Source organism: Lissotriton helveticus, chromosome 4_1, assembly GCF_964261635.1.
Source record: "Lissotriton helveticus chromosome 4_1, aLisHel1.1, whole genome shotgun sequence".
NCBI classification, from domain to species: domain Eukaryota; kingdom Metazoa; phylum Chordata; class Amphibia; order Caudata; family Salamandridae; genus Lissotriton; species Lissotriton helveticus.
The window spans coordinates 1,912,884,636-1,912,909,730 of record NC_136063.1 but is presented as its reverse complement, the minus strand read 5'-3'; the positions used below and the strand labels follow the sequence as shown (position 1 = coordinate 1,912,909,730).

The window sequence follows — 25,095 nt, the reverse complement described above, 5'->3', positions numbered from 1 at the left end:
TGCCATATTTGGACTGCATTGTCTATGACTAAATATGGATATGATTCTTATGCCTTTATAAGGATATGTTGTTTTATAACCACATAAGGGCATGAATCGGGAATATTTAAATAGGGTCCTAGATACATTCACAACAGTCTGTACGGTTGATGAATAGGATCCTTATGTATTTTAGGAACCATATATATGGTTGGACTTTTGGGGTGTTCCTTGATGAGAATTTTTTTGCTTCTTTCATTGATTATTCCTTTATCAAAGGCCTGTTGGATGATTTCTTTCAACGTATTATGAACATTTTCTGTAAGGGGTTTGTGTTCAGTTCAATATATGTTGTTTCATCCATGAGGTGTTTCATAACTTCTGTCTCGTATTCATCCGATCACAAATGACGTATAGTTTTTGAAACCCACAGTCACGAGCACATTGTAAATACGCACAATTTTTATTATCAAATATACGGTAACATCTAGAACAAATGTATCTTCTTGAAATATGCATAGTTTGAAACAGTTCAGCACAAATGTCATTGAATTTCAATAAATCATATTGTACTCAACACCATAACATGAAAATCACAAATTTAGTGGTAAAATGAAAATGAGTATAGCATATAAGTCTTTGTTAATAGCTTGTATTAACAAGTAGAAAATTATAAATGGTGCCACTCATGTAATCCTCGTTGATCCTAGGACTAATCCCTGATGAAGGGTGCTTGACCACCCGAAATGCATTGGAAATGATAGTCTGCATGATTAAAATGATCCAAACCATGGAACTATGAAATACAAATGTATGAGGAATAAAAATACATGTTTTGGAAGCTTCAAACAGAGTGTTGTACTTTTGAATACAAATAGAAGAGCCTAAAGAAGTAGGGCTCAAGTAGTGCCCTAGGGGGACACATCCGGATAAAAAGAGTGCAATTCAGCATATTTTCAAGACGTCTAGAGTGAAGCCGCCGCCCCGGGAGCACACAGAACAATATAAAATTTTGACTGAAATAAAGAAAACATCAGTAGTGCGCGTACACCAAAACAGATTTACTCAAATAATTTATAATATTTTACTCTATTGGTGTGGGAATTTTCTTCCATTTTATTTTCACTTTATTACCAATTTAAGTGCTGCACATATACTTTACATATTACCTCTAAATTAATCCTGACTGCTTTATGCCAAACTACCAGAGGGATTAGCACAGAGTAATTTGCGGTTTGCTTGTGTTTCAGCCTGACATAGATTGTAGTTGCTGTCTGTGTAGGGTTTCAGCCCCTCTACTAGTATCCCACATCACAACAATATCTATTTGTACAACCAGGATCTGTAACAACATCCTGATGCTAACCGTGTCACTATTTTGGAAAGAGTTGACATACTTCTTTAAATAACACCACCTTCTGATAGAGAAATATTCCACATGTACTGTCAAAACAAATTTTCCCTCCAATCACTCATTGACTGTTTTTTTCCCTTCGACGCTGTATAGCACTCCACTTCCTTGTGTACCTTCACCCTACACTAACATTCATAATTGCATGCATAAATTGAAATTGTTTTGGAAATTAATTGTTCAGTAATGTTTTTGCTTTCTGTTCAGCACACTCCAGTGTGCAGCGTGCTAACGCTTCCTGGTGCACCATTTGCTTGGAAAAAATGGATATCTCTATACTTGAAATCAGTTTTGTTACTGTCTTTCGACAGACTTAGGAGGATGTACTCATACATTTGCAACAATCAGGGGTGCTTTCTAATTGAGAAAAAAGAGGCTTAAAGCATACCTGACTCTTGGAAATTCACGAGGAAGTCACACATAAGAATAAGTTACAGCTACTTCCTGAAAGCGCTTGATGGATCAAGCCCGGATTTTCAGGTGTATTTCATATATAACACATGAGTAAGACACATCTAGAGGTAGAAAACGCTTTGTGAATCGGTCCTTTACATTTAACATCCCTACATTATGTTGGTCTGAAAGTAAGTCGATGTTTTTGTTTTGGCCTATCTTAAGGTTTAGAAATAGACAAAGCAGTGTCTCATTGGTTGAAGCTGACATAAGATACTGTGCACCCAGGCAGACAGGCAGGGTTGGAACCCACGTGCCTGTTGGAACTTTGAATGGTTATGTTAGTTGTGTCGTCTATAAAAAGTGAACTAAATAAACAGGTATATTTGGCAGATTAGTGGGAATTCATGAATATAGCAAGATTTTGACTGAGTCAGAATTACTCATAACAATGTCCAGATTCGAAGTAAGTATGTACCAACACCTTGAACTATTTTATACATTTGTTTCTTTTGCAGAAATATTTGAAATGGTGATACGTCAAGCGAGAAACTACACAAGTACTATGTTCAAGAATCACTACAGGAGCCTCGCGCCCAGAATAGTCAAGTACATCGGCTCGCTGTTCACGGATGTGTCTCTTTACATACTGGGCTCCGACGTCAATGTAAACGACATGATAAACGAGTTCTTTGACAGTTTGTTTCCGGTCATCTATGCTCACTTGATCAACCCTAGGTTTGGTGAACTCTCCGTGGAATCCACTGAATGCCTCCGTGCCGCAAGACGCGACATGAATGTGTTTGGAAACTTTCCCAAAATCATCATGACCCAGGTATCGAAATCCCTGAGGGCAACTCGAGTCTTTCTCCAAGCACTGAACCTTGGCATCGAAGTCATCAATACGACCAATCACCTGCGCTTTAGCAAAGATTGCGGGCGGGCTCTTCTGAGGATGTGGTATTGCTCGCACTGCCAGGGTCTCCTAATGGCCAAGCCGTGTGTGGGGTATTGCAACACAGTGGTGCAAGGGTGCCTGGCAGGTGCTGCCGACATTGACCAATACTGGCGGGAGTACATCCGGTCTCTGGAAGGGCTGACCAAAGGCATGTATGGGATCTATGACATGGAGCATGTGCTGCTCAACCTCTTCTCCCTGGTCCGTGACTCTGTCATGTATGTGCAGAAGAATGGAGCAAAGCTGTCAGTATCAGTGAGTACTTTACATACATTTTATGCATGTACTAAACTGTTCTAAGATGTGCCAATCCTGCTAGTCTGTCTTTCTTGGGCCCTGCAAGGTCTATCAGTTTTCAAATGGGATGTTCAAATAATTGTGTTGTAGCTTCATGCTTTAGTTAACTCTAAGATGTTTACAATGGTATACATATGAATTCCTGGTTCTTTGTGTAGGTACTATTTGTTTTGCAATTAAGAATGTGAATATGTTTTTTAAATGTATCTCAAACATTATTGATAATATAAAACAAATGTATGCAGTGGTTCACCACTAGGTTAAGTTATAGGTCAATCTAGTCTTTCCGACCTTGTTCAAAGCTTGTAGGAGAGAACAATGTAATTTGTGATTATGGCTGTTTATTGGTACTAAGGGTTTAGAGGTGCCAGAAGAAATCAATATTCTTGGCAGTGTCGGTACTACAAATTAATCTTCACAGCGTTTTCTGTGAGTTATTGTGTTTTAAGCTTATCTTGTGTGAATTACTCCTGAATTTTCAACCCTGGTTCATAAATCATTTTTGTAAGTAGTTGTGTATTACCCCATATTTAGGCATGACTTACTCATAAACTTCCAGGAACAAGGCAATTTTATTAAGGTCTCTGTTTCACAAAGATATTTCCATGAGTAAGCCTGTATTAAAAAGCAAGGTCATGAATTAGGTTATATCTAATCCATCAGTAAAACATCAATACACACAGAAAACAAACATAAAAATTCTTTATAAATCAACCTTCAGAATTTTAAACACGCTGATTGTAGGTTACAGGTGCTGCCTGTCACTAATCCCTGTGTCATTGCTACTGGTGTAGAGCTAACATAGCGCACATAGCAGCGTATTTACCAGGATATATCTGAGTTTTAATGATTATGTGTTTTGAACGGTTACTCTAGTTTGTCACTATAATATGCATCTGCACCTAAAAGGGACTTTGTTTAAGCAGAATCTTAACGTCTGGATCTTGCGTTCATGCTTTCTACACTCAATCATAATCTCACTATTACATGCTCCCTAAATGAAAAAATACTATTTAAATAATTGATCTCAGACCCCAAGGCCTGTTTAATTTATATATAGTTTTTAATCTTTTAAATATGCACACCTTCGGTTAAAAATGCAGTAATAAACAAACAAAGAGTGCAATGAACATGTGCAAACCTATTAGTAAGATAATTAATAATAATAATTATCCACTATTTCCTAGATAACTGGATGTTCCACTGGTCATCCTTAGTGATAATGCCTTAAAAAGTGTAAGGATGGCTGGTAGCATAAGCACTGGAAGTATATGTATGGGGAGGTGCCAGGGCGCCCCTAAAAATAACCATGTTGAATTTCAGATGGTGAATGAGCAATAAAGATCCCTTGAAATTGTGTTTCTATCTTGGCACATTTGGTGTGCATTCAAATATAAAGGTCAAACGTCAGGCTATGTCTTATGAAAAAGTGCTACTTATTTGGAAACTGGTGTTTGCCTTCATTTTTCTAACTGCAAAGCGAGAGGATTTCATAAAAATGACCTAGGTGGGGGGAGGAGCCAAGATGGCGATCGGGATGGTTGCATAAACGCTCGGCTCCGTGCACCCTCCCGCCCCGCACGTATATCCTGGTGCTTATCCTGAGCAGCGTCTGCTAATTTGAGTAGGTGAAGGGAAGCATTCACTTACCGTCTGCTTCTGAGGCTCCTCCGTGCAGTAGACCCGAAGAACTGTCCCCGACTGTTTAGCGGCCTTCGAGGTGTTGAGACCGGGATCTCGAGTGAGGAGAGTGTCCGGCTGGAAACGGACCGCCAACGGCCTCTGTTCCGCTGGGAAGCCGGTCGTAGAGAACCTGAGATCCGCGAGCCGAAAGAGATGAGATCAACCCACTCCCCATAGTGGGTTGCCCGGCGGGAGGTGTGCTATAGCTGGGCCGGAGGGAAACTTGGGATGCCCAGCTCCCCTTCGGGGAGATACCCGGTCAGGTCCATGGCCCACCCCGGGAGGCCGTGGGTGGCTCCCGAGGAGCTACGGGGGCGGGTTTAGCCTTTCGGTGCCTCTCCTTTATGTCGCCTGCCCCGGCTATTGGGATCCCGCTGTGAATCCTGCAGTGTCCGGGTGTTGGGCCCGATCCCGCGGGGAGGTGGAGGGAAGTGAAACCGGAACGGCTGAGATGGCGGATGATGCCCTCCTGCGTGCCCCTCACCCGGGCAGGGAAGCCAGTGCACGAGAGAATCCCGGGGTTTGGCAACATGAGAAAACACCCACTCCCAGAGATGTCCTGGCTGCATTAACAACTCTGCAGACTACCCTGATCCGGGAGGCCCGAGACTTGGGGAAAAGGATGGCCGCCATTGTTGTTCCGCCATTTTGTGATGGCACGGATCGCTCTCCTGGAGGCGCTGCTGTGTCTGCCTTTGATACATTGACGTGTTCCCCGGATGAATCTGCTCTCGTGGAGACGAGGATGGCTTTGGTTCATGTGCTGGCTGTGGATACACCGGTTACATATGTGATTGTCTCCTTGGGACCTATCTCTAAACCGCGAGTGGGGGAACAGCGTCGGTCCATGGTTTGGACGGCCCCGGCGTGGTTTCAGTGCTTCCCGCTTCGTGTGATTCCCTTTTCAAGGATGGCGGGACTGTATCCTGACTTGAGACTGCTGGCGATGTCCGTCTCCCGCCATACATCATTGGCGAGACTCCGGTGGCTTGTATCCTATGAAACGACGGCCCTGCCAGGTCCTCCCGTTGCAATCGGACCTTTTGTATTACTTTGTATCCTGTCTGAGGACTGGTTCAACGTTGGTACTATCGACAGGAGAGGCCAGGGGTGACTTTGTTTGGGACATGGAGAGACTCATGGATGGTTTATGGTGATTTAAGGGGCGCTTCGCGGAGCTGTACTTGATTGCGTTATACATGACTGCTGTTATTTGTATCTTTCAACTGCTGCTGTTTCGACGTTTTTTGCATGCGGAGGTAGGTGGGGCCGGGACACTAGATTGAGGGCCCTCCTCCCGCATTTTTTCTCTATCTTTTTCACTTTTTCTTCTCTGTATTTCGGGTCTCTTATTTAGGGCGACAGGCATGCTGCTGGGGGGGGGGTAGGCCGTAGCCTTCTGCAGGGTTGCAGGGTTGGGGGTTGGGGGATGGGTGTGTTGTTTTGTTCTCCCTTTTTTGTCTCTATGGCCCTTTGCCCTTTTCTTTTTCGATGTCGTCATCTTTCATGTCTCCCATAGTGTTTTGCCTTGAGGGGTGGACTAGTTCGCCATGATTGCTTAGTGCCTATTGCGTCTCTCCTTACCCTGATGCCCCTTCCCCGTCATTCTCAATCTATGTATATCGCTGGCGTACTTTTTTGTTATTAATTAGCTGTGCTGGGGGTGTGTATGACTGTGCGGCATTGATTCTATTTTATTTTTTGTTATTGCAAAATGAACCGTCTCCGCTCCTTATTATTGCGTTGTGATTTAAATGTATGACATATCCTGGATGTTAATCAGCCTTCGACCCCCTGACCGCTGTATCTTGTATGTTCTATTGCCCTTTCTCCTGATTTGCGTAGCGGCCGGTCGGATTGGTTGTAGGCCTATGGTTGTATTTCTATGCTGAAACAAATAAAGGTTCTTAAAAAAAAATAAAAAATAAAAATGACCTAGGTGACAATCTTCCTGGGGTACACAAAGTGTTAGCAAATGATGTAAGATGTTAGATTTTATCTAAAAGACAACATTAAAATAAATGTAAATGAACTATATACATATTTTAAATTATATTAGGAAAGGACAAAGAAGCACATATTTTTGTAATTCTGAAGTGTGATTGAAACAAAGATTTTAATGGGATCAAAATAAATAAAGACTTAGTGATGCATAATGATAAGTATTCGCTGATACCCGATTTCTCTACATTGTTGTTTTTGCACTATATAGTTCTACCAGTAATACTGCATGCCTATGCAAGTGTAGTGACCATTTTAATGGAAAATGTGCTGTATGTGAATGAGAGAGCGCTATCACACCAGTACTCCAAAATGCACCACCAGTTACACACCACACCCTTACCACTCTCCTGCTGAATGGGCATGCCACATTTGCTATACATATTTTGTGTGTGATGATTGGATTTTTCACAATCCCTATGAATTCAGTGATATAACATTAATGTCAGCACCCCCACTCTGAAATTTGGTCCACAACCAATGAGTGGTGCAGTCCTTGCCAACCTTGTGACAAGAGTATCCGGCACTCATCTGGTACTTAAACTCCAAGAAGCTATTGAGACTCAGGCATGTTGCCAAAGGATCTTGTCCAAAAATGTAAACTGTCACTGATCATAAAATGCACACCTGCCAGCCAACACTCTGTTGATTTTTTATTCCAGCACAAAATTGGTACATTTGCTTCTGTGGCCTTCCACTGGATTGCAGCTGATCAATAACCGACCAGCCTGCCAAGTCACAACAAGAAGCTTATAGGTTTGGTAACCGTAAAAAGATAAACTTGGTTGAAGAGATGGTATTTGAGTTAATAGCCAGTGTGTTATGCTGGTGTAATACTCTCACACTTCATGCTTATCACACTTCAGAGAATGTGAAGAAGATGCTGATGAGTGGAGCTGGAATGGAATGTATGATATTAATTTTGGTGTTCAGCTCAGCAGGTGAAGTACATAGTTGTCTATCTCTATATTGCTTTGTGGGAATAGCAGTGTAAATAACTTGCTAGTGAGAATGGAAAATTACTTTGTCATTGACAACCACACACCCCATCGCCCTGTAAACAATGGTACATGCCTCCACTGATTGCATTGTGCATTATAAGTTACTTGTTAATGTTACAAACCCAGTTCATGTGTTTCTTCAAAGGAAGTTGCAGTGACATTGATTTTGCAAGGGGTGTTACAATGACCAATGAATGTATATATCATGATATTGCAGTTGATAACTAATTATTTTGGTCCCCGCTTTTGGAATGCAACATGTTTACCTTGTTGGATTTGACAGAATAAGCAGCTTGGAGTTCTTCTAATCTGGCCACCATTTCGAGCACACACTGCTAAGAGGCCTCCATGGAGCCCCAGTGTTTTTCCCAGTAGTCACCGAGCCAACACGTGACCTTAAGACTCATATCAGGAGACATTCATTGGCAGATCCAATTACTGAAGCATGTGGCCAAGGAACACAATGCGAACTACACATCTCATTTCGCTCTGCATAGGCAACTTTTCAAGTTAGCTCGAATAGGCTACACACTAATTACCCCTGGCCTGATTTTGAAACTAATGTGAGGGTTTGCCTTTGTGTGATGCCTCCAGCTGCACACCAAGAAAGAATTGTTAAGCTAATGGAGAGGATGGGACGTTATTGCCAGAGCAGTCGACTTTGGAACTGGGGGAACCAGGTTCGAGGTTCTGTATTGGCTCAATATCCTGTGATTCTGGGCAAATCATTAAATCTCCCCATGCCTGTAAAAACGAATCTGACCTTGTGTTATGTCACTGGTTCTCATGTAAATCACTCCAACACCTTTGGGTCAGTTTCCCGTTATAGTAAATTGCATAACATAAATCATGAAAAAATAAATAGACCCTTTTATCAACGTCACCGCCTTCACTGAAATCAAATCAATTCCTTATTTCAATGTTCTTTAGGATCCTCGTGACAGACTGTATTAATGTACTTTAGACCTGGCCACCCACCCACAAGCAAAGTCACAGGTGGCTAGTTGGTCTTTTCTAGATCTGGGATGGTTTGTAGCTTTCTATGAAACACGCATTGAGATAATAATGTATACATATTGAGTTTTGCAACATCATTACCAGTTCTAAATGCACCTCACTTTTCTGGCTGATGAATAGAGATAACGTGGTTAATGGGTTTACCTGACTTTTTACTGTAAAACTGTCTTAGTCATATTTTATTATTCATAATTGCTTATCTAATGGCGTGCGCATAAGTAGAGCAGATTTTGTATTGTGCAAACCAAGAATACACTTTACTTTAGAAAGTAGGAACAGGGCAAAATATCCTTTTAAATAAAGAAGCATTTGCACTGACATGCTAACATGACATAATCATGTCTCTTTTATGAGGTATCTGATGCTTTGAAGGGCTACAGTATTTCATAGTGACATAATGCATTGTTTAATCCTATTTGGATACGGAGAGCTTATCTGCATTCCAGATGTTTTCTATTATAATTGGACTAAGAGATAAGTAGTTCATTACAGTCATACATGATGTTCCACTAACCGGAATTAATTTCCAACCCTAATGTTTTGTAAAGTCGATTAGATGGTTGGTTTGGGTTTCGCAAAGCCGTTTTTCAGTGTCTCCTATTAGGATGTTGTTATCCAGAGTGCCTTTAAGTGAAAATCACTTCTTCTTATTGTCTGATTTGTTTTGGAATTTAGGACAGATTATAAATCCTTTCGAGCACCCTCGTTGCTTTTAGAACAAAACAAATACATCTTAACTTAAAACCACGTCATTGCTTCTGGTATAGAAACAATAGCTAACAAGAGCAAGCCGCACTCCACTCTTTGTTGACCCTTAATGGAAAACAATGGGGTCAAATTCACTAAGGCATTTATAAATACCAGGTGGAATTTTGCAGAGGTATTCTTTTATGTCTTCTCATATTCATTTGTGAATTTTCTCCAAAACGTCCAAGTCCCTAATAGTAAAAGAGGAAAGAGGGTACAATCCTTTCTAGTTATACTAACTGTAAATTATTATTTCCTGAATATTGCTATTTTATTCCCATTTAAGATATTTTGGGGCCAATTTACAAAGGCACGGAAGAGTCGATGAAATGGCACTTCATGTGTGCTACTTTACATACTCCAAAATGCCTTTCTGATTGGTGTCCACATGTGTCTGGGAAAACACTCTTAGTTTTGCCATTGATCTGTAAATTTTGAATAGATTGTTAATGATATAATAAGCAGGAGATTAGACTAGCTTATGTTGTTCAACCAAATTTCGAATAAATCATGGATGTGCATGTGTATGTAAGAGCTGTGCATGTGTTGCGATCCACAGGCGATGAAAGTGTCAGCAGTGGGTAGCTTTAGGGGAAGTGACCTTGAACAGAGTACCTACCAGTTCAATGCATTGCATGCATTTGGTCTTCCGACTCAGTGAGTTCCACTTTTATACCTCACACCATGCACACCCTACACCACATGCATGGGCATAAATGGTGATAAAAGCTGGCGATGGAAGAGAAGGAGGGGACATTTGGAGGGAAGAACAGAAGGCTGATGAAATTGGAAGTACTAATTGTCAGGTATTTTGTTACGTTGTGCTATTGCAGCATACAAAGGGTACTGCAACATGAAAAGGAATCCTGATGCTAAGTTATAAAAGCTAGCAAATATTCAGTATTATTGTGCAACACTTAAATAATTTAAACAAAAAGGACCTGGCACCGAATCTTATGTGGCAGAACTTGGGAACAATGACCACATGAGCACCAGAGGCAATATGCAAGCTGTAAAATAATAGTGAAAGTTCCTTTGCGCAGAGTGAGGACCTTAGACATGTTGGACCAGGCAAAAACTTTAAAAGTCACCCACTTGGTTATGAGCAGTCAATGAAAAGTTTTAAATGTGGGAGAAGCAGAGAACAAAGAGGCAATTGTATTGTCATTCGGGGAGTAGAAGATGTGTGAACTTGGAGTGCTAGTGCATGTACAGGAGGAGTCAACTTAGTTCCCATCCCACAGTCCTTGTTACATTCCACTTTGACTCTGTAAAACCCTCAATCTCCCCACACAAGAGTGTTTGCAAGGAGGGTCCGGATCGTCGTTGGTTTGAATTCAATTAGAAACCTTCCCTAAGATCTACAAAGCTTCACCTCCTCCTTCTTCTTCTGAGACATTTCCAATATACCTTCAAATAATAGAGTCCTCTCTCCATTTTCTACCAGAATGAAAAGTAATGGGTCTTGGACTCCCATTATTATACCAATTTTACAGATGGAGCATGTGCATTCCAGGTCTGCTTCATCGGAACTGGTTATGGTCATTTCATCTTAAATGTGTCCTGGTCAGACTACCTTCCTAATCTGGCCTTTGTCTGCATTTATGCTCTGTCCAGTTGGACAGACTGCAGTTGTAGTGCCCACCACAAAAGTACAAAGAGGGGTGAGCAGGCTGCATCCAGCTATTTATGACAACTCCTCAAACAGATCAGAAAGAGAAACTAGAATCTGTGCCACCTCAAAGAACTCCTTTTCCTAACTGCAAGCGTCACCTTGATTCCCTTGCCATCAACCTGACAGAAGTTGCAGCCAGAGTCATTTACAGCCCAATATATCAGGAAGGGATCTCACACTTCTAGAGAAAGCCTATCTCCTCTTTCCCTACTATGGCATCTGGTATACCCCTCTAGAGCCTACATCCAGGAGATACCATCAAAAGACATGCTCTCCGGAGCAAGCAACCTCGCCTCCATCTTGTAGTCTGGTCCAGGCTGTGGGCTTCCAAAATGGAACACAAAGCCTTTTATCACTCCTGCATGACATACTACCAATCCCAGCACACACGTACACATACAATGCATGGGATGTCAGTGTTCAGGAATCCTAAATCATCATGAGCAGCAGAAGTTTAGATAAATTGGCCTGCCAGTGCGCATTCATGTCTCACAGGTAAAAAGGCCTGTGACTATAATTCACCGATCATGGTATGCTGCCACCACCATGCTCCACATATGAAACCTTTGACAGGGATTGCAATCCTCTGTCACTATAAGGGTACTCTTGGTGTGCTCTTCCCAGTTCAGGAAAAAGTACAGAAGCTATCTTCATTGAAAATCAGGGCTGGGTCTATGTGAGCACATGGACTTAGTGTATGGCATTCCCAAACATCAAAAACCAGGATCTCAGGTACACGCAGTTCAGACACACAGGGTAGGGAATGGGACCCTACATCTTGCAGGGGACATACCCATATGGACAACCTACTTTGTCCACTGCTAGTAATATGTAAAAACATTTCCTAGTGTTACGAAATATTTGGGAGGCTGCATGTGTTGTGGGGGTAGTGGCGGAGTTCAATGACCACATAGCATGCTTTAATGTCTGTCCAAATCTACACCATGTAGTGTGTTGGAGCCTGGCATTCCCATATATGTGTGTGTGTTGGTGTGTGTGTATATATATCTATATATATATATATATATATTCACTGAAAAAACCATAGGTTATAGACCATATATAGTTAGGAATTTGCATTTACAAAACCTTGAAAATTCACTGAAAAAACCATAGGTTAGAGACCATATATAGTTAGCTGGACATTTTATTGACATAAAACCAATGAAATTCCATATATAGTTAGTTGCACTAACTATATATCGTGCACCCGCAATCCACTGCTGCTGATGATGTCACATATTACATCATTAATGACATGGTCAGTGACATCACTGATGACATCACTGATGACATCTCAAATGACATCACTGATGACATCACTGATGACATCTCAAATGACATCAATGATGACATCATATATCCATAACTATATATGGAATTTCATTGGTTTTATGTCAATAAAATGTCCAGCTAACTATATATGGTCTCTAACCTATGGTTTTTTCAGTGAATTTTCAAGGTTTTGTAAATGCAAATTCCTAACTATATATGGTCTATAACCTATGGTTTTTTCAGTGAATTTCATTGGTTTTTTAACAGCTAATATCTGTAGCTGTAAAATGTATTCTTCTTTAAATCCAAAAATATATTTTATATGTTTATTAATAACTTTTTTTTAAAAAAAAAATTTCTTCGTTCCCGCTTCGCGAATCGGGAAGCTTCCCGTTAGCTGACCTTGATGCCGAGAAATAGACCACGAGCCGGTAAACGTTTCTTTACCACAACTGCCGCGTTAGAAAACAACATCGTGACGCCTCCCGTCCGCATGACGTTTCGCGTTGTCGCGTGATACGTCATATGACGTGCTACGTTAGCGAACTCGTACGCTTACCGAGTCGCAAAGCACAGGTTTCTGGAAGCAAACCGGGAGGCCCTGCAAAGCGCGTAACATACACACAGCAGGTCATGTGACTTGGTAATAACACTTTTCATTGGTTCATTTCACTTTCGGTTTCCTAATGATGTAAGACTAGGTCATATGATCTAAAATGAACACTTTTCATTGGTTGAGAACTATTTTTTTTCCCAAATGGTGAAAATCCCTCCTTCTTTCCTCACTCTGACTTTCATCATTGTGAGAGAAAGACCCTTTGTTACCAGTGAGCAATGGCTTCTTTACTAGCTTCAGCTGGTGCTTCCCCACCACCTCCACCACATCCAAGGAAGAGTGGACCACCTGCTAAAGTTATAATTCAGCAAGAAGACGAAGAAGAGGAACAGGACGACCTAGATAATCTCCCTATTATGGCCAGAAGATCTGTTGTACCGGAAGTAACGGGACCAGAGGGCAGGGAGATGGTGCCAAATATACAAACGAGATTTCGTGAAGTAAAACAAGTCTGCCTACATTGCAGTGGATTCATTTGCTACGCAGAAAGTAGCATCACTCTGATCAACAGAGCTATTGACAATCATGCTCATGTTTGTCCGAAACTCCCCAAACAATAAATTCTTTTTTTTTGTTTTCTTGCTCCTGTTGAGCCCTTTACAATGAATCGTTTTCGTTGCCCCCTCTGAAAAAAAACAAAAAAATTATAAAACTGTTCAGAAAAATTCAAAAAAAGTAAAAAAATGTTCAGAAAAATAATAAAAAAAATATAAAACAACAAAAACAATTTAAAAAAAAGTTCTTTTCAGAACTACCTCCCCGTTATTAAAAAATTGGTACAATATTTGCAACTGTGCCAACCTCTATTTCTCTTAGTTCGCTTCCCAGTTCGCTCCCCGGTACGCGAACCGGAAGCGAACCCAAACATTTTTTTTTAAAAAAAGAACAGTAAGTATAAGGGAAGGAAACAGACACTTATGTTAAAAGAAAGACAGCTATAAGGGAGTAAACTAGAGATACTATTACCCGTAATCCACTGCTGATGATGTCACATATTACATCATTCATGACATGCTCAGTGACATCATCAGCAGAGGATTGCGGGTAACAGTATCCCTAGTTTATTCCCTATAGCTGTGTTTCTTTTAACATAACTGTCTGTTTCCTTCCCTTATACTTACTGTTCTTTTTAAAAAAAAAATTTTAGATCAGTCAGAAACAGTGAAAGTAATGAAATATAAAAGACTACGTAGAATATGAGGACTGTATGCAACAACTTTGACACTTACAGAAGCCTCACCTTCTCCATGCCTCCTACACAGTTCTACATGTACATCATAAATGCAAACAGAACAGAATTAATTATACATGTTAAATGGTTTATTTTTGCTGTTCTCAGAATGTATCAAATTTCACTAAAACAGTGACTTGAAGGTATTCATCATATAACAGCGGGGAAAAAAAAACACAATCAAAATGATTGTGTTTAAAAAACCCATACAACATTACAAATCAGAATTCAGAACTCCTTAAAGTTAACTTACTTTCCATGACGGCCAAGGATGTCCTATGAACAGCTTACACTCTGTTGTGCTGTTATTACTTTCAACCCGCCACTTTCTGAAAGAAAACCTCCATCGTTTTCAAAAACATGTTACATACAATAAATGACTTCTTGCTCTCTACCACAAGATTCCACAAGGCCAAATCTTGTCAGAGCCATGTATAACTCTTGGATTTCTTGTTAGCCAATCCCGTCTTTTCGCATTTCCACAACTTTCAGAATTAAAATGTTGAAGATCATTTACACAATCCTGGACTAGTAATATCTTCCCCTTCTTCCTCAATCATGTTCTACATTTCCTATCACACTGATACTGCTTACTATGAAGCAGACTTACACTACCTTTATGACTAGTACAATTATTTAATCCTCTACATCACTTTTAATCACAAAGCAATGTAAAACAGTAGACAGCATTGCAGACTTACATTCCCTCTACTCCATGTTTTGATTGGCTGCTTCAATTAGCTTATAAAAAGAAACAGTTTTTCTGAACTCATTCAAAGTGCACGTATTTCTCCATAAAGTCCAGTGTTATGGTAAGAAGTTATGTCTCTGTACTACACTTATCCTCAAGGCCAAATCGTGTAGGAGCCATGAGAACTTCTTGAAATTCCTCAGAGCACATCCCGAGATTCTTTCCCTAAAATTTTGGTTTTAAAAACACCAGGTAAGAGTTTTTAAGGTCAAACGGCAATTTTTTTTTGAAAATTAAAACAGAATCATTGCAGAATGACCAGCCATTTCTACACTTTAAATAAGCTGTATAATGTCCTGATGTTATTGAAGGACCATCATGATATATAATTGCTACAGTTACAAAAGTCCTTCCTGATATTGACAACTGTGAAGCCACAACATTTTTAATTAAAGTTGTCAATTTTGTTCCATCAGGCCTACATCGTTGGAACATTAAAATGACATACTGGCCATATGTTCGTATAAATAATGTGGACATCATTTCAGATTTACATTGGCTACACTCCATGTTGTGATCAGCTGCTTTTACTAGCTTATTAAAAGAGACTGATTTACTGTCTGGCAAAGTTAAATATATAAATCTTTCTGAGTCTACACTAGTAGTACTTGATACCCTACAGTTCTCGCAGTCATGCTGCCATTGATAAGAAAGCCCAAACAGGTGATCTACATCTACACCTTCATCATGCAATACATCAAGCATGTACATTAAAAACTCCTGACAATCTTGCTGACTATTTTGAGAGAATTGTGTTTGGCCTGAACATCTGTCTAACAGATTTCGAATTTCAGACACACTTTCTATGTTTGTTCTATCAGTGCTACATTTCTCTAACACAGAATTTAACAAACTGCAAAATCTTTGATCAGAATTGACCACAATCTCTTCTTTTACATTTTCTAGAGAAAACAAAACATTAACTACTACATTAGCATAGCAGTTGACACCAGAACTGTTTTCAAATTGAAAACCAACAACATCTTCAACAGAATCCTTTTTGTTTCAGCTTGTAATTTCAGGTTCATCGACTTTTCGTCTTTTTGCTACAACCTCCCCAGTATTGGTCACATTTCTTCGTTTCCGGCCTACCACACGTTTCTCAAACAAAGGATACTGAGGCAAATGTGGCGCATACTCTCTTCTCAACCTATTGTATTCCTTAACACAATCTAGATCCGCACAAATGTTTGTGACATCACACTCAATCAAGTACAATCCCGATAAAGTCCTAACTCGTGACAATGCCACATATGCCATACCCTCCTTGAACACAGAACTGCCAATATTCACCAATGCACAGTCTACACTTAAACCTTGCGATTTATGAATTGTCACCGCATATGCCAAGCAAACAGGAAACTGCTTACGACGAACATATAAGTCTTTTACAAGCAAAAATCTAGCAGAACAACGAGCAATTAGCTGTACTTCCTCAATGCCATCAAATTTAATTTTTAAAAATTCAATTCCATCTCTATTTCTGTATTTCACAAAATCAACAACATTACCCATTGATCCATTTACCAGACCTCTTTCAACATGTAAATTCCTTCTTAAAATTATACGGCAGTTCAAGCACACATTCAGAGTCTTTTCAAAACCCGCAGTTTTAGATATACTCTTCTCTAATGAATCCAATTTTGTTTTCAGATTCTCAGACAAAATAATTGTTGATCCCATATGCTCTACTCTGTCAATAGCTTCCAATTTCACAATCTCTTGCTTTTCTAAATGCAACATTTTGTTGTTGAATTTGGCACATTCTGCAAGAGTTGGCATCAAACATATTCCAGATTTTTTCTCAGTAACTTTCTGAAAAATATTCTCAGGCACAACATCTTCGTCTGGATATAAATTTGTCAGTAATCGTGCATGTAAAGCTTCTTTCCCATGCTCGGTCACTTTTCCAATTCTAACATCTTGTAGAATAGTCTTGTAAACTTCATCCTTTGCCTGACGCATATTTTCATGCAGTTCAGCATAATTGAAGTTTAACCATATATTGACGTTGCCAATACTCCCTAAGCACTTCCTGGTATCTTCATGCGTGAGCATTTTGAACACAGGTTGCCCTTTCACTGGTGTCAGCTGCAGAAGATCTCCGAAAACAATGATGTGTTTGCCACCAAATAACACATCATACTCTGTTTTGAGAACTTCTTGCATTCTCAAATGCACAAAGGCAAGCATGACATTGGAAACCATGCTTACTTCGTCAATGATAAGAAGTTTCATTTTCCTCAAGACTCTTGAAACTTCAAAACAAGCATCTCCAGATAGCTTGTGATATTCTAATTTGTTGTCATGCTCCACTGGCAGCATCAGTAAACGATGTAAAGTAATCCCTTTAATGTTATGTGCTGCCAGTCCAGTTGGAGCGGTGACAACACAAGACAGCGATGACTCTGTCCTTTCCTGCAAATAACATGAAATTGCTTTAATAAGGAAACTTTTTCCAGTTCCCGCTTCTCCACTCACGTACAGTCGGACAGGCTTCAACGACGTACATGAGCACTCTTTCTTGTCATGACTTAATCCATGATCAATTTGCATGGTAAGTTCGTCATATATTTTCCTCTGCTCAACGTTGAGTTGTCTTTCCAACTCTTCTAAGTTAACCGCATCCTCCTGAGCATGTGCCATGGCTCTTTCCACTTCATTCATAGCAGTGGCAGCTTCATTTTCGATAAGAGGTCTTCCTAGTGGATCCTGACTCAATGAAGCAGAACTCTGACTGTCCTGAGAACTGTCTCTGGCAATCTCGGCTGCAATCGTTGCTTCCTGCTCAATTTCCACATTCAACATTTCTACATATTTGGGAAAAGCAGGACATTCTATGGTCTCCTTGGCAGCATTGAATGAGTCTTCGTAACAAAGGAAATCTCCAAGCAGTTCCTCTTCTGCACGCCAAGGCTTAAAAAGTTGCAAAAGTGCTAAATAGAAAAACTCCTTTTTTTCAGGAGATTCGCCACTCAATTTTCGATGGTTTATCAAGTGGCATTTTCTTTGCTTGACCAGACATCCCTCACTTCCTATTACAGCATACACTCCTTTCTCAGTATCTTCTTTGATGTTCCTCTTGAATATGTAATTTTGCAGAACCTCATACAGACAAACATTCTCGAGGTGACTGCTTCGATTTGGATAATATGTATCCAACATGTTGCTCTTCAAAATGTCGGTACTGTTTGGCTCCTTTTCCGCCAAATACTCAATTTCCCGCACAGGTTTCAGAACTCGATTACGCGTTGCAGCAAGACCAACACTCGCCCAAACGATACTCCTGGACTTGGCATAGAGACTTGCTGAAGACAACCGGTCAGAACATTCGTAAGCTCCGATTTCTCGATGCGACAACATCTTCAGACTGAAACTGTACAACTTCTTGCTGAGGCTCTTTTCATGGGAAATGTCCTCCCACATATCCTTCAATTCTGTCTTCTCTTTTTTGGTGATGTAAGATGTCACATACCGAGCCACAGCCATACAGTTATCAGCCACAAACTGTATATCCATGTTAGCATTCCACATGGACAAAATCACCGGGTTGTAGTCGTTAATGTACTTAGACTCTTCGTTCCTCTTCAAATTGTATGTGTTTTTAGGTGATTTCTTCATCACATTATGTCGCAGCGAAGACATCAAACTGTTCACTCTTCCTTTAGAAATCACCGGTCGTGGAAAGCCGAAACGACATTTGGTGTAGAACTTGTCTTTGTTCCGGAATTTACGACAACAGTACTTTCCACATCGATGGCTTTGGAAACGTAGAACTTTTTCTCGTAGGCTTTTTTTCTCCTTTGCGTTTGGAACAGCACACGTAGAATACTGTTCTATGAAACTCATCACTGAGTCTTCTGCATCCGTTCCAAATTTAGGTGCATCCTTGATCCACAGCAACATATGTATATGAGGAGCACCTCTTGCTTGGTACTCCTTCCTCCAGAAGAAATCCAACACCTCTCCAAGAGGTGGATTCTTCTTATTCATGGTGAAAGACATCATACCTTCAAATCTATGATTGAAGTACCTACATACATTGACTGGATCCAAAGAGCACAGTTCTCCGGGTGTCTTGAATTCGATGTTTTCTACGTTAGCATTTGCCTCTCGTAGAAATTCAAGTAAGTCTTCCCAGCCATACTCAGCACAGCTCAAAGTGAGGAACCATGTGGGAGTTCCTAAGTTCCTTAGCATACATTTTAAATCACCATGACGACGGTACCAGTACTCATTAGTACCACGCTGACACGCCATGAGATTAATCAGGTTAGAATCCAAAATACTGTCTTGGACATTGACTTTATCCATAAAGTCACTTGCCGAGATGTTTTGCATGTGTATACCACTTTTCAAGATGTGGTTCACTGCATATGACAGTCCAGACAGATCGCTTTCAAACAGGAGATGAAACAAATAAGGAATGCATTGTCGAAACCTAGGATCTCCTGCATACAATCGCAAAGTCCGGTATTCAGAAGCAGGAATTTGATGAGGTCGCTCATCATATCTTCCTCCCTGACCTGTTGGAAAAAGCTGTGGGAAACACCGAGCTTCCAAACTTTCCTCCCAAACACTAATGGGACTCCCTTTCGCTTGTTTCATTTGAAACAACTCAATAGCATTCCCCATGACTTCCTTGGAATGCAAAGGATGAACACTATAATGTTCATATATTTCTTCACTAGTACAGGGTTCTACTTTCTCAATTTGACCAGCACACAAATCGCTATCCTCTTCCTCACTTACTTCCTCTTCTGCAACATATACATTTTTATAGTACTTATTATATTTTTTCAAATACAATGTTGCCCTTTTGACTTTCCTAACATCTACTAAATCTTGCCATATTTTCTTATTCTTTGTCGGAACCCCATTAACTAAGATAACAAGAGGTTCCTCTTCCACTTTTTCTACTCCAATTGTGTTAATGTTTTTCTTCAAATCTAGAGGCAAATAAACAACTCTTCCCTTTAATCCTCTCTGTAAATCTGATGGAGGCAATTTCCCTGTCTTTGGCTCCATTCTTACAATAGCCTGAAAGGGATGGATACTTTGAATCAAAATAGATTCATAAGTATTTAAATCCTTCAATTCAGAAGGAATCTCAACCAATTCCAGATTATTATGAACTGCTCTAGCAGGCATCTGGTTTTGATTTAATTTGTTACAACAATAAGTACACACACGTTGATCCAATCCCAAATCAAAACAATTTTCTACCATCAAGTATGTTGTAAAATCCTTCCATTCACTATTATTTTCCCTTTCACTTTTTCCATATAAATCCACTAACTTAGTCTGATTCTTATAATAAGTGCGTCGACAACACACACAAGTGAAATTTGGCCTCTCACTTGATTTCACCTCAAACGTCGCAATTTCCCTCTGGAAATTATCTGTACTGGAAACCTGTACACTATCTTCCACATTACTCTCTTCTTCTTGGTCAATTTCAACATTCTCCTCTTTACTTCCAAAGTAACAAAACTCAATTTCTTCACATATATTCTTCACATCTATTTCAGAACCATGCAAAAGAGCAGCGCATAATTGTTTAAGCATAATTGCTGGACTCTTAGCATAATACAACATTCTAACTAATTTCCTCACTTTATTATGATGCACTGCTAGCATCCTGAAATGATGAAAAACACTCTGGCATACTCTCCTGGAAAGACAAGCCAGTGAATGACCATGCAAACCTATCACTTCTCTCACTCTGCAAGGATCTAATTCTTGCAACAACTTCATTTTCTGCTTCAAACTGTTCTTACTAAATGACCGTATAAAATCACAAAGCAAATTGATGGAATCCTGTCGTACACTGCAAATACTACTACACTTCCAGGTGTACACAGGACCCTTAGGACGTCTCCCTAAAACCTCATTACCTAACACCTCTTCTATCTCTGTTGTCACAAGTTTTTCTTTTTCAACTGGACAACCATCTTTCACTTCATAAGCTCGACCACTGGTGTCAACTGCATGCACCAAATCATTATCCTGGAAATAACTCTCCTCATTAAAAAATGCCTCAGAGCTGGAACTATGCATCCATTCTCCAGAAAAAACTTCACAAAAATTACTACGATTAACTATTCTCTTCCATCTACTATTTCTTTTGAAATCATAAATTACCTTGTTTAGCTTCCGAATTCTATTGATTGTCAAAATAAATAACTTACGTTTAATTTCAAATGCCTGATCAATAACTTTCTCAACAATTTTTTTTCTCTTATAAAAAACCACTTTCTGCTGACCTTTCTTAATATTTTTTAACAAATTCCCAATTATCCTGTTGCGGAACATTCGTTTACGAATATCCCTAAACTCTTGTTTCCTTCTACTTTCATGCATAGAGTTATCTCTTACTCTAGCAGTAACATTTCTCATTGGCCTTTCCTTACCATTTGAATTCTGTCTCCTTTTCTGGAGTGAAACATTTTCTGTAGTAATATTTTTTTTACTACACATATTTCTTATGACTGTTTTTCGACTCTTACCCGGTGCTTTCTTGGTGACTTGACAAATCTTTTTGTTAGAGGACTGCTGCATTCTTCCATGGTCCTGCTGTCTTTGACGTTTTGCAGCCTTTCTTACTCTTTCTTTGCTAGGCATCCTAAAATCTTGAAATAATCTGCAGTTGAATCTGTGGTAAAATATAATAAAAAATGTTATTAACCACTATTACCCAACAGTAAATTAATAACAGTCATCAAAAACTTAACACACTACTTAAGTATATAATATACTGAAGCCTATCTCCAATTTTTCACTGAACAGGACTCATCTCTTCTTAACCTTGGATAAACCTCACCTACTCTGTGTCCCCTGCACATAATTAAATGTAAAGGGGCAGATTTATATTAACTAGCACATCCCCAGGGATGCACCAGTTAACGTGCACCGCTGCTCTGCCACCCACGGTGTGCCGCATTTACAATCAGATAGGACAAAGCTACATCAAAACCCTGCGCCTGCTTGAAGCAGGCATAGATCTTGACGCAGGTAGGCTGAAAGCTAAAGCAACAACTAAGTATCGTGTGCAGAAGTTACAAAAAAGGAAAAATGGCGTTTAAACCAGTAATGAGCCCATGCTAACGTAACACAGTGTAAAAATATCCAGGATCTACATCAGTTTGGGGTTCACGAACCTGGCAGGTACAAGGCACTGAGGCTTTCCACCGTGCATGTCTCATCCCAAATCATATGTTGTTTGTGAATGAAACAATTTCCCAGACCAAATGCTTTGGATTGGCTACTTCTAAAAAATTAAACACCCCTACTATCCCGGAGTTAGAGGAATATGATGGTTGGAGTAATTTTACTCGTTGTCCATTAAAGATTTACAGGCCCTACTCCGTAATTCTTCCTTTAACATTTCCAGTATAAATCCAAAAGGTTCACTGCTTTGGCAACGTGCCTTATCCACGGTTTAATAACGCTGCCTTTTGCTTTATATAAGTTTTCAAATTGTATGAAATATATACCAATAGGTCGTTATTAACCTTTAGGTAGTGGTTTTCTTCATGAGGTCTGGTCGCTTCCATACACATACAGATTTTCAAAGATGATCAAGACCTTTATCTGAATGGAGAGGAATGCACTGAGACGCCAGATCATTCACTAATGTGTAGGCACATACAGTTACACGGTTCATGCAACAAACACCGACCAAATATGGCTTGCGTGTTGCAAGGCACGCCAGTTCCTGCTATCATCCCCACGTTCAAGTTCTTGGAAAATGGTAGTTATTTGATGCTCAATAATGAAGATTGTTCTGGGTTAATTAAAAGTATTCATTTTATCGTAACAGTAAATGAACGGGTTATTTGCTGCAGAAATGTTCTATTTCCTCCCACACATGAACATAGGGAGTTTTCAATCTGGCCACAAATACCAACCTTGGGAGCACATTTCAACAGCATGGCAAGAATAAGAGCTCTTTTGTCTCAGAGAGAGGTGGCCTTGAGTTCGGCCCGTGAAACTTTCGTGCTTCACATAGCGAACACCTGTACAGAGGTGCAGACCCTTTTAAATACAGATTCGACTTTGCATTTCAGCAAGATTACCCATTCATTTCCATGCAGCAGGAGGCCCATAGGAATGAAGGTGCAATTTGCGATTAGCAATTACCTCATCGCAAATTACGAATTTTTCCGACGGTGCAGGGGTGTCTCAAGAACACCCTGCTGCACCCCTGAAAAAAAAAATTGGGGTCATATGGCGCACATAAATTTTGAAAACATTCCTTTACCTCAAAAACGATTTTCAACTCATAATTTGAAAACACTGCACATGGGGAAATGACTTAAAATGTCCTTAAGACACATAAAAGCATTTTTTGATTGCCTTTGCAGCATGTTTCAGTCACCTTTAACATGCCTATGTAACGGAAACATTCAAAATCTAAATTTGCCATGCACAGGTGGGAGCAAATTTACAAGCAATTTGCTCCACACACAAACTTCTTACATTGAAATGGGAAAAATAACATCAGAGACTCTCAATTACCTTATAAAGAAGCAGACACCATTATGTCCTTCTCATCAATATTAAAACCATTGCTTTTTCTCAAAAACGATTTACAAGTCATAATTTGAAAACACTCCACAGCTCCTATGCACATAAAAGCCCTGTCAGTACTAATACTTCACATTTTCTCCAATTACAATTTCTCAAAGAAACAAAATCTATTTGTGAAACACTTGAGACAAAGCAACATTTGAAAAACACAACTTTCTTCATAATTTTCTCCTTAAAGCACACTATTTTCTATCTAAATTAAAGAAATTTTTTCTCACCTTAGCAAATACTTTGAGTTTCAAAACAGTCTCAGAAACACACCAATTTGTCTTCAGCAGAGCAAAAGGTATGCACTCCAGAGTCTGCAGCTATCAAAAGCACAGAAATGCTGTAATTCCTCACACAGATCTCTCATGTCACCCAATCAAAACTCTTCCCTCACTTTTTTTCAAAGCAAAACCCTTCCCCCCTCTGCCCCCTCTCTGCTTTTTCTGCATAGCAACCACCTCTTGCAAGACCTCTCACACAACAATGTTGCAATTGAACTCTGAACTCTCAGTGCACCTGCATATCCAAAGCATTCTTTCATTTAATGATTTTTTCTTCGCCACTCAAAATACATCTTTCAACGAACTCATCCATGCACACTAACTTTCTGTTTTCAGCAATCAAAATCCACCAATCACTCTTACTGCTTCATTAACACAGAAACTCCTCAGTTTTTTTCATTTTACACTCTCATTTTTTCAACTGCCATTTCATTGCCACACTTCATCTGACTGCAGGAGAACCTTCTCTCGCCATGTTTTCTGTCTGGATTGTTGGACATAGCTACATCTATTGGGCTCAAAGGTACGCTGAAAACAGGAATTTACCTAACCTCAATTTACAAGATGTGGAAATTAAGTGGTTTGGCCACAGAGGATTAAAATGTCACCAATTGATACCATTGGTGAAAACCTTTATGCATTTGCCAAAACCTGACCTGTTAATTGTGCACTGTGGAGGTAATGATTTGGGCACTTTGACTGGGGTAGGTCTGGAAATGCTTTTAAAGGACACCTTTGAGCAATTGATGGCACTTTTTCCTCAGACTGCCTTGGTATATTCAAATATATGCCAAAGACAGAAATGGAGGTGGTCGAACCAATTTTGTCCACAAATTGAGAAATCGAGGAAGCATGTAAACAAATCTGTTTCAGCTTACATGAGAGACCATGGAATGGGCTCCCTGTACAACAATAACTTGCGTTACTACATGCAAGATATCTACAGAGCAGATGGAGTTCACTTCCCAGATGAGGGCAACAGAGTTTTCACTCTGAATTTAAGACTGTGCATTGGTACCTACTTATAAGTACCTAAATGTACCATAAACCCAAAAGCTCTTCTCAGAGCTACCCTACATCTGATCACTCACAATTATTATTTTACTCTAACTTTTTTCACTAATTTTCAAGAAAGTACGCTCCCCAGACCGCTTCCCGGTTCGCGAACCGGGCGCACTCCACGCAAAAAAACTAAAAAA

General features: G+C 39.8%; 1 protein-coding gene across 1 annotated transcript in view; it reads left to right on the top strand.

Moving 5' to 3' along the window:
• The first annotated feature begins 2,300 nt into the window (after positions 1 to 2,300).
• The window catches only part of GPC3 (glypican 3), a 1,537,945-nt gene continuing 1,515,150 nt past the window's right edge, over positions 2,301 to 25,095 (top strand). The window contains exon 1 of the mRNA XM_078685953.1: positions 2,301 to 2,996. Coding sequence (XP_078542079.1) covers positions 2,313 to 2,996 — 684 coding nt within the window. The 5' untranslated portion in view covers positions 2,301 to 2,312. The remainder of the gene's footprint in view (positions 2,997 to 25,095) is intronic.